This window comes from Galeopterus variegatus, unplaced genomic scaffold (genome assembly GCF_000696425.1).
Source record: "Galeopterus variegatus unplaced genomic scaffold, G_variegatus-3.0.2 Scaffold409, whole genome shotgun sequence".
Lineage (NCBI taxonomy): Eukaryota > Metazoa > Chordata > Mammalia > Dermoptera > Cynocephalidae > Galeopterus > Galeopterus variegatus.
The window spans coordinates 574,356-586,332 of record NW_007726520.1 but is presented as its reverse complement, the minus strand read 5'-3'; the positions used below and the strand labels follow the sequence as shown (position 1 = coordinate 586,332).

Sequence of the window (11,977 nt, the reverse complement as noted above, 5' to 3'; positions counted from 1 at the left end):
CCAAAAAGGAAAAAAAAAAAAAAAAAAAAAAAAAGAAATTGGTAGGTAGGTGGCTACTGGCATTGGTTCAAAAGCTCAGCTATATCAGGTCTGGTGTTTTTGCATTCTCTCAGCTGTCTCATAGCCACAAGGTTGTTGCCACAGCTCCAGTCGTAATATCCAACCTTAAGTCAGGAGGAAGGAGAATGGAACAACAGTACTCTTTGTCCCTTTTATCAGCAAAACATAAGCTGTCCCAGGAATCTCTTCACTGACTTCTGGAACATCTCATTGGCCAGAACTGGGGGCCATTGCCAACCTTAGCTTCAGTGAGGCTGGGAAAGCATCTGTTGAACTTTTTCAACTTCTGTAATGGAGATGGGCAAGGAGGAGGGTTTGGGATTTGGTGTTGGGTTGGCCAACAGTATCTGCTATAAGGAATGAAAGTTAGTGGGAGTTGGGCTGGCCAGTTAGCTCAGGTGGTTAGAGTGTGGTGTTATACTACCAAGGTCTAAGAGTTGGATCCCCATACTGTCCAGCCACCAAAAACAAACAAAAAAAGTTAATGGGAGTTGTTTAAAATTTACTGGAATCCTTACCAGAAAAAAGAGGGCAGGATCATTGACAATTGAGAGGTGGTAGGTTGAGGGGAGAAAATGGCCTAGGCCAGGATGAGCACCAGGAGGAGGGGAACCTTGACACTTTTTAATGTCAGCCAGTGCTGTTAGCTCAATGAGGGCAGGGAGGGGTAGAAGCACTAAGTGTGGGTGAAGACAGTCTCAGTTCTGGAATAGGCTGTGCACAAGGCTGAGGGGAACCTACCAATTTTCTGAGAGGAGGGCTAGAAGCAGCTTAGTGGACTGTCAATAAATATTTGAACTGGCTTGAGTGGCAGGAGGGGGCACTTAAACCTTCCACCCTGACGTCTGGGCCCAGTCGCGTAGTTCAGTGGTCAGAGACTACGTCCACAGTGGAGCAGGCGGTTAGACGCCAGCCCGCTGGGGAGCCGCCTGGCCAGGGGCTGGGAAAACTGGGAGAACAGCTTGCATATGTGGAAACTGCTCAGGGGCCACTGACCATTAAATGAGCCTCACCTGCTGCCAGGCAAAAGCGACAGGTCACAATTGGGCGGGTGATTTCTCTCGGCAGCCTGCGTCTGGCTCAGTTCCACTTGACGGGGGTCAGGAGACTAAAACCTCATTACCTAACGCGGCTGGATGTCAGCATGTGTGGAGTGGCTGTTTGCCAGCATCTTAATTAATGAATTCATAAGGCGCGGTGTGGATGCCAGTTCTTGAAAAGTGCTTTGAGCCTTTCAGCGATGAAGAAGCTTTTGCTAATTTATCAAAAAATAGATTTTGGGAGAAAGAACAGAAAACAAACCCCAAACAACATTCTGGCCCAGGCACAGCTGAAGGCTTCAGGCCTTAAGCAAGCACTGACTTGTGGCTCTACTTCCAGAGCTTCTCAACCGCCATCTCAGCAGCCAGAAGGTCGTGGCTTGTGTGGGAGTCAGCAGGGCCCCTTGTCTTCCTGACCTGGGGTGGGGGTGAGTATCCAGAGAAGTAACAAGCCCCTTGGCTCTCTCTGCTAGCACTTCCAGTAAATTGTTAGATTAAAAACTGGAAGATTTACTGTCTTCATCTGTTCAACCTGGGAGAGAAACATCTCACAGGACGGTTGATCTGGGGAGCCGTGAGAAAAACATCTCCTAAGTGGGGTCAGGGTAATCAGTCCTTCGGGGTCTGAGGATGGTCACCTGGAAAATTGAAGCCTATGACTCTCATCTGAGTTGGCTGTGTGGGCTGGAGGCCCCAGATGGAAAGCCCCAGTGCTGTTGCCAGAGACCATCTGGACAGCACTCTGGCTTCTTTGCCCATTATAATAAATGTCCTGGGGCCTCCCAATGTGTGAAAATGAGTGGATATCCAGAAATCCAGTTCCCAGGCTGCTGGAGCTAGAGATGGAACAGCTGACACCACTCTCAGGGCTGTGAATTAGCAAGTGAAAAGGAGGCCTTTAGTACCCATGGGGGACAGAATGGTTTATCAGGCCCAACTAACCCACCTTTTTCCTCTCCAAACTGGATCTGTTTTGTGTGAATTTTGGAGGGAGTTTTGACAGTTTAGATGATTTGGCAGGGGACAGGGTGCCTGGGATGTCTGTGAAGCCCGGAGTTGGCTCAATGTGAGGATAGATGCTGGGCTCCTGCCTCCTCTGTCTCAAAGCAAACATTTCAATAGGGTCCTTTCCTCACAGATAGTATCTATTATGTGGACAGAGACCAAGCAACGCCCTGTACAAGACTATTCACAGTAGAGAATCTGTTGAAGCCAGATCAACAAGCTTAGATGAGCTTCAACTGGGATGTGGAATGATTGTTCCACAGAACCCTTCTTTGTCATGAATGTTTTCATGAGGGATTTCAGAGAAAGAGCTTGAAGTGATGGAAAGAACATAAGCTCTGAAGCAGAGATATCGAGATTCAGACCCCAATTCTTCCACTTCCCAGTTACACAACCTTGGGCAAGTTGTTGAAAATGTCTGCCCCAGAAGTTTGTTCCTCTGTAAAATGGGGATAGCCATGTCCTTGCAGCACGGGTGCAAACATTGGATAGCATACCTGAAGGTGCCTTCTAACTTCCTAGCCCAGGGTATAAGGTGTAAAGTTTGCGCCGAGGAGCTGGGAGCCACTCAGAGCTGGTGCTTCTCTTTTTTCTCCATGTGGGGTGGCAGGTAAGGGCACCAATCTGCACCACCTAATTCTCCCATTTTTGTCTGTGTGGCCCTGGACAAGTTACTTCATCCCCATGGGTCTGAGTTTCTTCATCTGTGTAATGAGGATATACTAACAACACTATCTTCCTCATAGGGTTATTGTGAGCATCATGTGAGTTAATATGTGTAAAGAGCTTAAAACAGTGCCTGGCATGTAGTATTTACTACAGGGGTGTTGGCTGTCCAATAGTACAGTTGTTTAATTTTGCACGGACTTTTGTTTCTGGAGGCTGCTTTGACTCATGCTACGTCATCCAGACATGTGAGACTCCATGACTGAGCTCGGTTCAAGGACCCTGATGCCACACTCTTTATTAGAAGGTCTTGGTGCCCAGCAAGGACCTGGCCAGGCAGGTGCAGGGCATGCCCCAGGACCACTTCCTGACCCTGGAGGCAAACCTGTTCCCAGCAACTTCTGTCATTTGCTGGCCAGGAGCTCCTGAGAGCAAGGCCAGAGAGACAGGAAATAATTTCCTAAACCAGAAAGCAGACTGGCATGTGTGGCCCAGAGCCAAGCCCTGAGGGTGCCTTTTGCCCTTTCCCAGAAGGTCTGGCCCTAAACAGTGGCTTGGTAAGGAGCAGGCAGAGAGCCACCTCCCAGGCTGTCTAGATGCTCTGTGGGAGAACTATTCAGACACCCTCACTAGGCGAATGGAGCTCGTGCTGTCTCGTGCTTGTTGGCAGTATAGAAGCCCCATATGAGGCCCCTGCTAGCAGCCAGACCCAGAGCTGGCACCCCCTTGGGACTGACCTGGACGGTATGCTGGGTCAGCTATCTGTGTGTGAACTGGCATGAGGTTCCCTGCCCCTGAAGCCTCATTTGGGGCTTTGATTCCGGGTGGCTTCACATTCCTGAAAAGATGCCTCCTGGGGATTTCAGATGAATTTTACAGTTTCTCTTAACGGTGGTTTTATGGCATATAGGACCCCAGGGAGACTTCCCTAAAGCTTTGAGAATAAGGTGATATTCCCCAAGTCAGGCAGCAGAGGGGATATTGCTTATCTGTCTTAGGACTGCTGAACTGGCAGGCTAAGGAGCAGACAGTGCTCAGAGCTGCATCTGGGAGAGGGGCTCTCAGGGAAGGCCGCAGGAAAAGTTCTGCCCTAATGGCTGGAAATGAAGAAGGCCTTTCTTCCCTTGGCATCTGCCAACAGGAGCAATGGGCCTACTTGGCTAGGGCCTCATCCCCAGCACCTCTCAGGCCCTCAGCGCACCTTCTGCCAACCTCAACTGCTAGGCTGACTTCAGATCTTCTCATTCTTCTGCAGCAGACATCCCACCTCTGAGGAGGATCCCTGGGCTCACATTCTCTTCACTGAGCCTGCTCCTCTACACACTGCTTGAAGCCACCCACCAGGCTTAGACTCCCTCGTCCATGCTGATAACAAAAGGCAGCAGTTCTCATCCTGTGTGGAAACATGACTCATGTTCTTTTTGTTAAAGTACAGACTTGCTGGATCCCCATCTCTAGGGCCTCCCCCCTGGGACCTTCAACACCCTTCTACTTGAGGGATGCTCCTTCTCCGTTACCTACCTTACATACCTCTTTTTTCCCTCCCTTTTCCCTCCTTCTTCTGCCCACATGCTCTGCTTCTCCCCTGCCTAGACTGACTCCCCAGCAGTCCCCATGGGCAGGTTTTAGCCACTACTGGTCTCTGGATCAAGAACATCAGGACATCCCGTGCACTTACCCACTTGCTTTCAATCCCCTGAACTCTTGCCTAGGAGTTTACATACCTGGCAAGTCCTCAGTCTCTGTGAGGTGCCAGAAGGCACAATTTGCTAACTTTGGAAACTATGTTATTGTACATCAGGGGCACACACTCTCTGCCCTCACATTGTGCCTGTATGTGTGCCATCTAGGTTCCTGCCTTCGCAGTTTCCACTTTGCCCATGACAGTCAGCCAGCAGTGCTGCCCACCATAGCCCCAGGCAAGTCCTAACACCTGAGCCAGTCATGGGCTAGCCACCATCTTCCTGTCGCCACTGTCTTCCTCTCAGTCGGCCCACTATCCCACCTGTTGGGCAGTAGTCCTGGGAGTGTAACTTTCCCTTCACACTGGAGTTGGTCTGATCCCTTTGATTGGGCCTCTTTCTGCCTTAGTCTCTGAGCTTCACATGCCTGCTCCCGGCTTAGCTAGGTACCAGGCTCCTAGCGTCATGGGTGTGGTGAACCCCAACTCCGGCTGCCAGGCTCCACCTGCTGTTCCACATTTCCTCAGGTACTCCCTGGTTCCCAGACCTCACCTGAGCCTGTTCTGCCTTGGACAATTGTTCTAGTGTCCTCATCCTCAGGTTCCACCATGCCCAGCCTGTGCAACTTGGCCCTGGCTCCAGAGCCCACCCAGCTTGGTCCTGGGCAGGACCATGAGGTTCTTACATGCATGTCCTGAGCCAGCTGGGCGGCTGGCCTGTGGAAGTGTCGCTGTTCTGATGGCCTGCCCTGCAGGCCCCGCACTGCTGAACCCCTCCAGAGACATGAGGAATGGCCAAATCTGAGTCGAAGGGGCTGCCCTCTCACCGTTGTCAGCCAGCAACAAACGGAGATTCTTCTGCATTTCACACCCCCACTTCTATCACCTACTTTCACTCTTGCCACAGATTAACTTGTTTTCTTTTCATTTCCCAAATATCTATTGAAAACCATTCTCTGATGATAATGACAGCAAACACATATTGAACTCTTACTGTGTAAGGCACTGTTCTAAGCACCTTACCTGTACTGCTTTGTATCATCCTCACAACTTTGAGATAAGAAACATGATTATCTTTGTTTAACATGAGTCAACTGAGGCACAGAAGTAAGGAACTCGCCCAGTTATACGTAAGTGACAGAGCTGGGGCACTGCTTACAGCCCGTGCTCCTTACCGCTACACTTAACACGGAGCCATGATCTCAGGCTTCCTGGCACTTGGGCTCTCAACTACTTGCCCAGCTCTGACCCTTACTCTTCTAGAAGTTTCTTGACATTTGTCTCCTTATTCTGGTCCTAACCCCCATGTCTTCTCTTCTGGTTCTGGCTATCTTGTCCTCTGTTGCCTTCAGCCTGGTGGAGGGGAGATAGCTAACCAAGGACTACAGACTTACATTGGGTAATCTGCAAAGTGCATAATCCATGTACTTGTGTGTTGACCAAAAATCCAACTACAGACTTCCTTCCAGGTCCATTTTCTGGGTTCTCTCCCATCTTGCTGGGTCACCTCCACTCAGTAGCCCCCACTCCTGACCCCATCACAACTAAAAGCAGCATTCTGACCCTCCTTCCTCCCTCTTCTGCAGCCAGGTCCCCTGCAGTCTCTGCACCCATCATTACAACTGCTCAAGAGCTGGCTTCTGCTTCAGCAAATGCTGTAGGTTGTATGATTGCCATCTTCCTGAACCAGGCCCAGAGCTGAGGACCCAGCAGGGTCACCTTCAGAGGATAGGTTTGTGGCCTACTGAAGAGCCTTCTAACAGCTTCAGCCTCCCCTCACTCAGCCCACTTCAAGCAGCTGGGTCATGAAGAAGGGAACTTGCTATTTAGAATGGAATCAGAGAGAGCTGTCAGCAGGACATAAATATTCATAGAAAGAGGTTAGAACTTGAGTCCCTGAAACGTTGATTTGTGTTCATCTGTTTAAGCCTCATTAAAAGGTGGCAAATGAAAGTAGGGATATTCGGTGGAACTGCAGATAAATCGGGCTTGTTCAGATAAAGGCCCCCAACTGCCAGCTCCACAGGCCCTGCCTAGAGCGTGATGACACATTGGCTTGGCCACTTGTGGTTTGCCAACCTCAATTTTAAGATTTTGCTTAGCTTAAAATCCTAAGCAAAGTTCCTGGCCTTGTTCTGGGGCAATTACCACTTGTTTGGGCAACTGGTAGTCTTCTAGAGGTGTTTACGGATGGAAATCCCCAACCTGCTCCCTCCCCAGAATGACATGCAAACCAGGGCCTGGCCCAAGCGGCAGCAGGGAGAAATCTAACCTAGGAGTGAGACTTGCATTGGATAATCTGCAAAGTGCATAATTTATGTGCATGTATAGTTGCTGCTGCTTCTGTCTTCCAGCTTCTGTGGGCACAAGGGGAGGGTTTCAGACTCCAGTTGCTATGAGACCTAAACCATCTGTCCCCAGCCCCTTGGTCCCACCCATGCTCAACCCCACTTTTCTGGCTGAAAAGACAAAGACTGCAGCAGACCAGGCCTTTTGATGGGCACAAAGAAGAAAAAGATGGCCACTGTGCCTTCTAGGACAGGAGGTGAAAACTCAGGCATCCTCAGGGACCGGGCAGGTCATGGGCACCAGAGGGGAATGGACCAATCTGTGGACTAGACGACCTGTGTGCCACCATTTTGCGCCATCTAGAGGTAAGATAAGAGTTGGGGAAGAGCATAGAATATGCTCAGCCTCGTGAGAGGAGGGCTGACCTGCCAGGGGGAGGGTGGTGCCCCTCCAGTCAAGGGCAGCAGGGAAGGCCTTGTGGAGGAGGCAGAGCATCAAGAATTAAGCTTTAGTTGGGGCCCAGTGTGGGATTTGGTACCCTGATTGTGGTTTCTACACCTGGGATGGAAGCAGGAAGTCTCAGGGTCCTGAGGTGCTGGGCCGTGTGTGTGCTGGGGAGTGTTGCTGTGAAGGGCAGACTGCACAGTAGCCTGAAGCTCTGGCATCAGGCTGCTGCTGCACTTCCCTGAGCCTGTCTCCCCTGTGTTCATTTCCCTGCTGTGCAGGTTCCAGGAAGGCCACTGGCCACCCCAGGGACAGCCCCATCTCCTGGCTGGGGCTGTTTCCCAGGACAGCGCTCCCTTTGGGTGCCCATTAGAGAAATGACACAATTAACCAGGCAATTAACTCAAATCTCTGCAGTTGCTCCTTCCCACAGGGCCCTGCTTACAGAGCTGGTGTTGGCAGTAGCTCGGGCTGCATAGAATGGGGTGATGGTGTATCATTTGAGACAGGCCTCAGGAAGCAGAAAAGTGGCTGACCCAGAAGTGGCTGAGATGGGTGCTGGCCAGGGAGAGGGCCAGAAGGCTCAGAGACTTTGAATGCTACTCTCCTGACACCTAGCTTCAGAATGCCTGCCTGGGAGGCAGGAACTCTTACTTGCAGTCATTGATTACTGCCCCTGCAGGGGGCAACTCCATAAAGGAATGGTCAGAGAACTGGCTGGAACCAATAAGGAGAGGGGTGTCCCACTCTGACTCCTCAGGCCATTCCATTTGGGGGGGCCCCATTCTACCATTTGTGAAGTAGAGGTTATATTTGCTATCCCTCTCAGGGATGTAGATGAGTGTAGTCAGAGATAGAAAATCAAGCATCATGGGGCTCTAAGGTGTTATTCAATCAGCTGCTTTAGGGACACAGAGCCCTTCAAACCCTCCCATCCACCAAAATCTAGGCTCCTGTCAGCAGGGCTCCAGAGCAGGCCTAGGCCAGAGAGATGGTCAATTAGACACCTGGAGACTAAGAGATGGATGGACAGGGAGATTAAACTTTCAATGCCAAATGCACGACACCAGGACCCAGGCTTGGACAACCCAGTCTAGGCTTTTATAAAGCATTTTCCCACAACTCAAATATTCCCCAAGAACACATCTCTGAAACTATATACAAGTGGAAAAACATTCCTTTGGCAACCAACCTTTCAGGAGCCTAGCTATTTTGCCATACAAATTATAGCCACCTTGATGATAGGCAATGTTTTTGCATAAGAACCAAGTCAGAAAGAAACAGAAGTGTTTTTGAGCTGTGCTTTTTTCACTCAGTAATTTTTATTGGTTCTCACAGAAAAATGTATATTCCTAGGTTATTAAGGTGAAATGTATCAATAAGAAAAACACCTCTGCTGTTTGGCCCCTAGATGTCTAATCTCCTGCTCTCACATGTGTGCAGTGCTTTGCAAGCCACTGAGCCTTCTCACAGCATCTCACTGCATTCTAGGATACAACTGTGGGGCAGGCCCTGCCACCTTCAGGGCTCTGGTTGCTCCTGTTGTGAGCCCAACTTGGGTGTTACACTGGGGACAGAGCTGACGGAGGAGCTGCTCCTCTCTGCCCCCAACTCGTGTTAGCCCAGAGGGTCAGGACAGCTGTGAGACCCTGAGTGGCACCCATGGCCATTTCCAGTGGGGTTCAGGCTGCTGCCTTGTGCAGCTCAGAGCTGAACCCTCATGGATGTAAAGGACAGCAAAATAAAGAAGCTCCAGAGAAGGCTGCCTGAGTGCCCTGCCCAGCAAGAATTAAAATGGCCTGGGGTAGGGTGTTGGAGAGGAACCTGTTCAAGAAGACTCCTAGGGGCTCCCTCCACCCCCAATGTTTTGAAAGTTAAAGGCTCTACAGCCCATGTCTGTCTGCTGTATATTTCAGATCGATGGGCTAGAGGAGAAGTTGTCCCAGTGTCGGAGAGACCTGGAAGCCGTGAATTCCAGGCTCCACAGGACAGAGCTGAGCCCAGAGGCCAGGTAATGCTCCCACCCAGCCACCCCACCCTTCCCCTGCCCCTTGTAACTGTCCTGGGTTCCCAAAGTGAACTAGGCCCGAGTCAGGAGCGTCTGGATCCCTCTACCACCCACCCACTCGAGACCAACCTCAGCCCTTAGCCCTTGTTCACCTTGTCCAACCTGCTCTGGTGTGTTAGCCACCCCTCAGGTAGGAAAACAGAAAAGGGCTGTAGCTATAAAACTCCTTCCCTCCCTTATAGGAAGTCTCTGGAGAAGGAGAAAAACAGCCTAATGAGCAAAGCCTCCAACTATGGTAAGAAAGTTCTCTTCCGTTACCAGCCCCAACCTTCAGTCCCCAGGGTTGGGAGGGATCACACAGTCCAGGGAGCCTGACAGGTAGCAGGAGGTGTCAGAAACCTGCTGTAGGCCAGGCAGCTGGGAGAGCAGGTTTGTTCCTTTGTTCTGAGAGTGGAAAGACGGTCCGTGGGTCTGTCTGCTCCCTGGATTAAGGGGTGTAGCTGCAGGTCCAGAAGAGACTCTCACGTCCGCCCAGACTTTGGAGGCCTGTCCTCCCCACAACCCATCCCTCCACTCCCTCACAGGGGGACCCTGCCACAGAAGTGGGGATGTGGGGATGAAGGAGGACAAACCTTCCTGGACCTGGAAGGGCTCCTGTGGGTGGAGCAATACTGCCCCCTTCTGGGTACCGGGGGCAGAGCCAGGTAGAATCCAGGCAGGGTGAGGAGCTGTAGGGTGGCTGGTGGGCACTACCTGTCCCCAGAGGCCAGGGAGAAAAACTACAGGAGGCTCCTCAGACTTGTCTATTCTTTTTTCCCCTGTGGGGGCAGGCCCGACCAATAATCAGCCCCAGAACAGTCCTGATGGCAGGGAACCTTCCAGAAGAACCAGTGTGAATCAGCACTGTAGCGGCAGCACACACACATACCCTCCCTACTTGGAACTAAACATGGTGGGGCCGGGAGTACCCTGGACCCAGGCCTCAGTCTGGCCTGCCCAGAGCTGGGTCTGTAGGTGTCTCTTTTCCCCTTGCTCAAGAACAAGTGAGACATCAGTTTCCCCTCAAGTGTAACGATTTTCACACACAATTGCAACATCACCACTCAGCAGTCCCTCACAGAGGACCAACCACATGCATGTCACATGGAGGGAATGATTAGGACAAGTGTGGCTATAGAATAGCAGGACTGACTTCCTCTGGAATTAAGACCAACTGCCTAATGGGCAAAAACTGGTTCCTCTTAGCATTCCTAGTTCCTTTGTAGGTGGGTACCTGGCAGAGGGCAGGGACTCAGGAAACATGTGTCCTCCCACCTGGCACCAACTCCGCTGTGAGGCCTAAAGAGGTCCCAGCTGCCCTCGTAACTTCTAGTTGGCCGCATGAGATAAGTGGAAGGATGAGCATCATAGAGCACACCCTGAGGCAGGAAAGAGGACTCATCTAGTCACATCACTTATTAGCTTAGCTTTCAGTTGTGGCTTTTTTGGTGACCCCTCACATACATACTTCATCCTCAACTTCATCTACATTTAAAAAGAAATGATTGAGCAGCACTGGGACTTATCAGGCTGGGATATACAGCCAGAAGTTTGTGAGGATATGGGCAGATCAAGGAGGACAGGGTCATTTTTACAGGCAAGGAAAGGGACACCTCCACCCTCCGTGGTGTCTGTACCCATTTGTGGGTCAGGGAGAGGGAGAAATAGTGGCAGACAAGAACAGTAGATGGGTCTAAACTATCTGTCCCATCCCCACCACACTTTTTCCTCCTAGAGAAGGAGCTAAAGTTGCTTCGGCAAGAGAATCGCAAGAACATGCTGCTCTCTGTGGCCATCTTCATCCTCCTGACCCTCGTCTACACCTACTGGACAATGTGAGCTTGAGATTTCTCCACAGCCAGCACAAGCTTCCCGTCACTCCTTGGTCAAGACCAAGTAGGCCCTTCAAGCCTCAAGAGGACCAAGGTGCTGGGGACATTTCTCTGCCCCCGCCCAGGCGTTCAAGCATGGCCTCCTGTTGGCCCAGCCCCTCCTGCCTTCGTGGACTGCTGTGGGACCTGAGTCTCCAGAAGACATGGTGCTGGCTCCTCCCTCAGCCCAAGGGAGAGGCAATAAAGAACACCAGGCTACTGCTGTCTACTGAGTAAACGTCATGGTATGACTGCAGCTGGGGATGGCAGGGGCAGCACTCTGGAACCAAGGAAGAAGAGGTGTTCAAGGGAAAGCTCTTGGCTTAGAATTCAGAAGGGAAGGAGAAGCGGGAGCTGTGAAGGCAAGCCCCCAGCTTAGGTAGGAAATGAGACAGTGGGAAGCACTTTCCAAGCCAAAACTGTGCTGGGAGCCACTTCCAAGGCTCAGACAGTGCTGGGTCTGAGAAGCAGACACTGTTCCACCTGTCCATCCCCCCACCAAACAGTCAGTGCCCTCTAGTCAATGCCATGTCCTGTAATTATGGAAGAAAAAAATGCAGCCTGTGCAGCAAAGGGCGACTTGGGGACTTAAAAGTCATATGGAGGTTCCAGGGGAGTGTAGAGTTCATTCATCTTCGAGAGGCACACAGGGCTGGTGAGGCCTGTGAGTGGGCAGCAACAGCCATGGTAATGACAGACAGACTTGTGGTGACAGTAGCCAGTAAATCAGGTGGGCTTTGCAGTGAGAAGTGGTAGGGGTGGGAATGATTGGAGGGGGAGCTGGAGGCAGGAGCAGCAAACACATCTGTCACCCACCACCCCTGAGCATACCCCCCAAGTCTACTCAGCATGGGGGCCAGGAGGGGAGGAGGGT

At 51.3% G+C, this 11,977-nt stretch overlaps 1 protein-coding gene across 1 annotated transcript in view; it reads left to right on the top strand.

Moving 5' to 3' along the window:
• Positions 1-11,341, top strand: part of CCDC167 (coiled-coil domain containing 167) — a 15,733-nt gene extending 4,392 nt beyond the window's left edge. The window contains exons 2-4 of the mRNA XM_008568437.1: positions 9,102-9,196; positions 9,436-9,488; positions 10,968-11,341. Coding sequence (XP_008566659.1) covers positions 9,102-9,196; positions 9,436-9,488; positions 10,968-11,071 — 252 coding nt within the window. The 3' untranslated portion in view covers positions 11,072-11,341. The remainder of the gene's footprint in view (positions 1-9,101; positions 9,197-9,435; positions 9,489-10,967) is intronic.
• Positions 11,342-11,977: the final 636 nt, after the last annotated feature.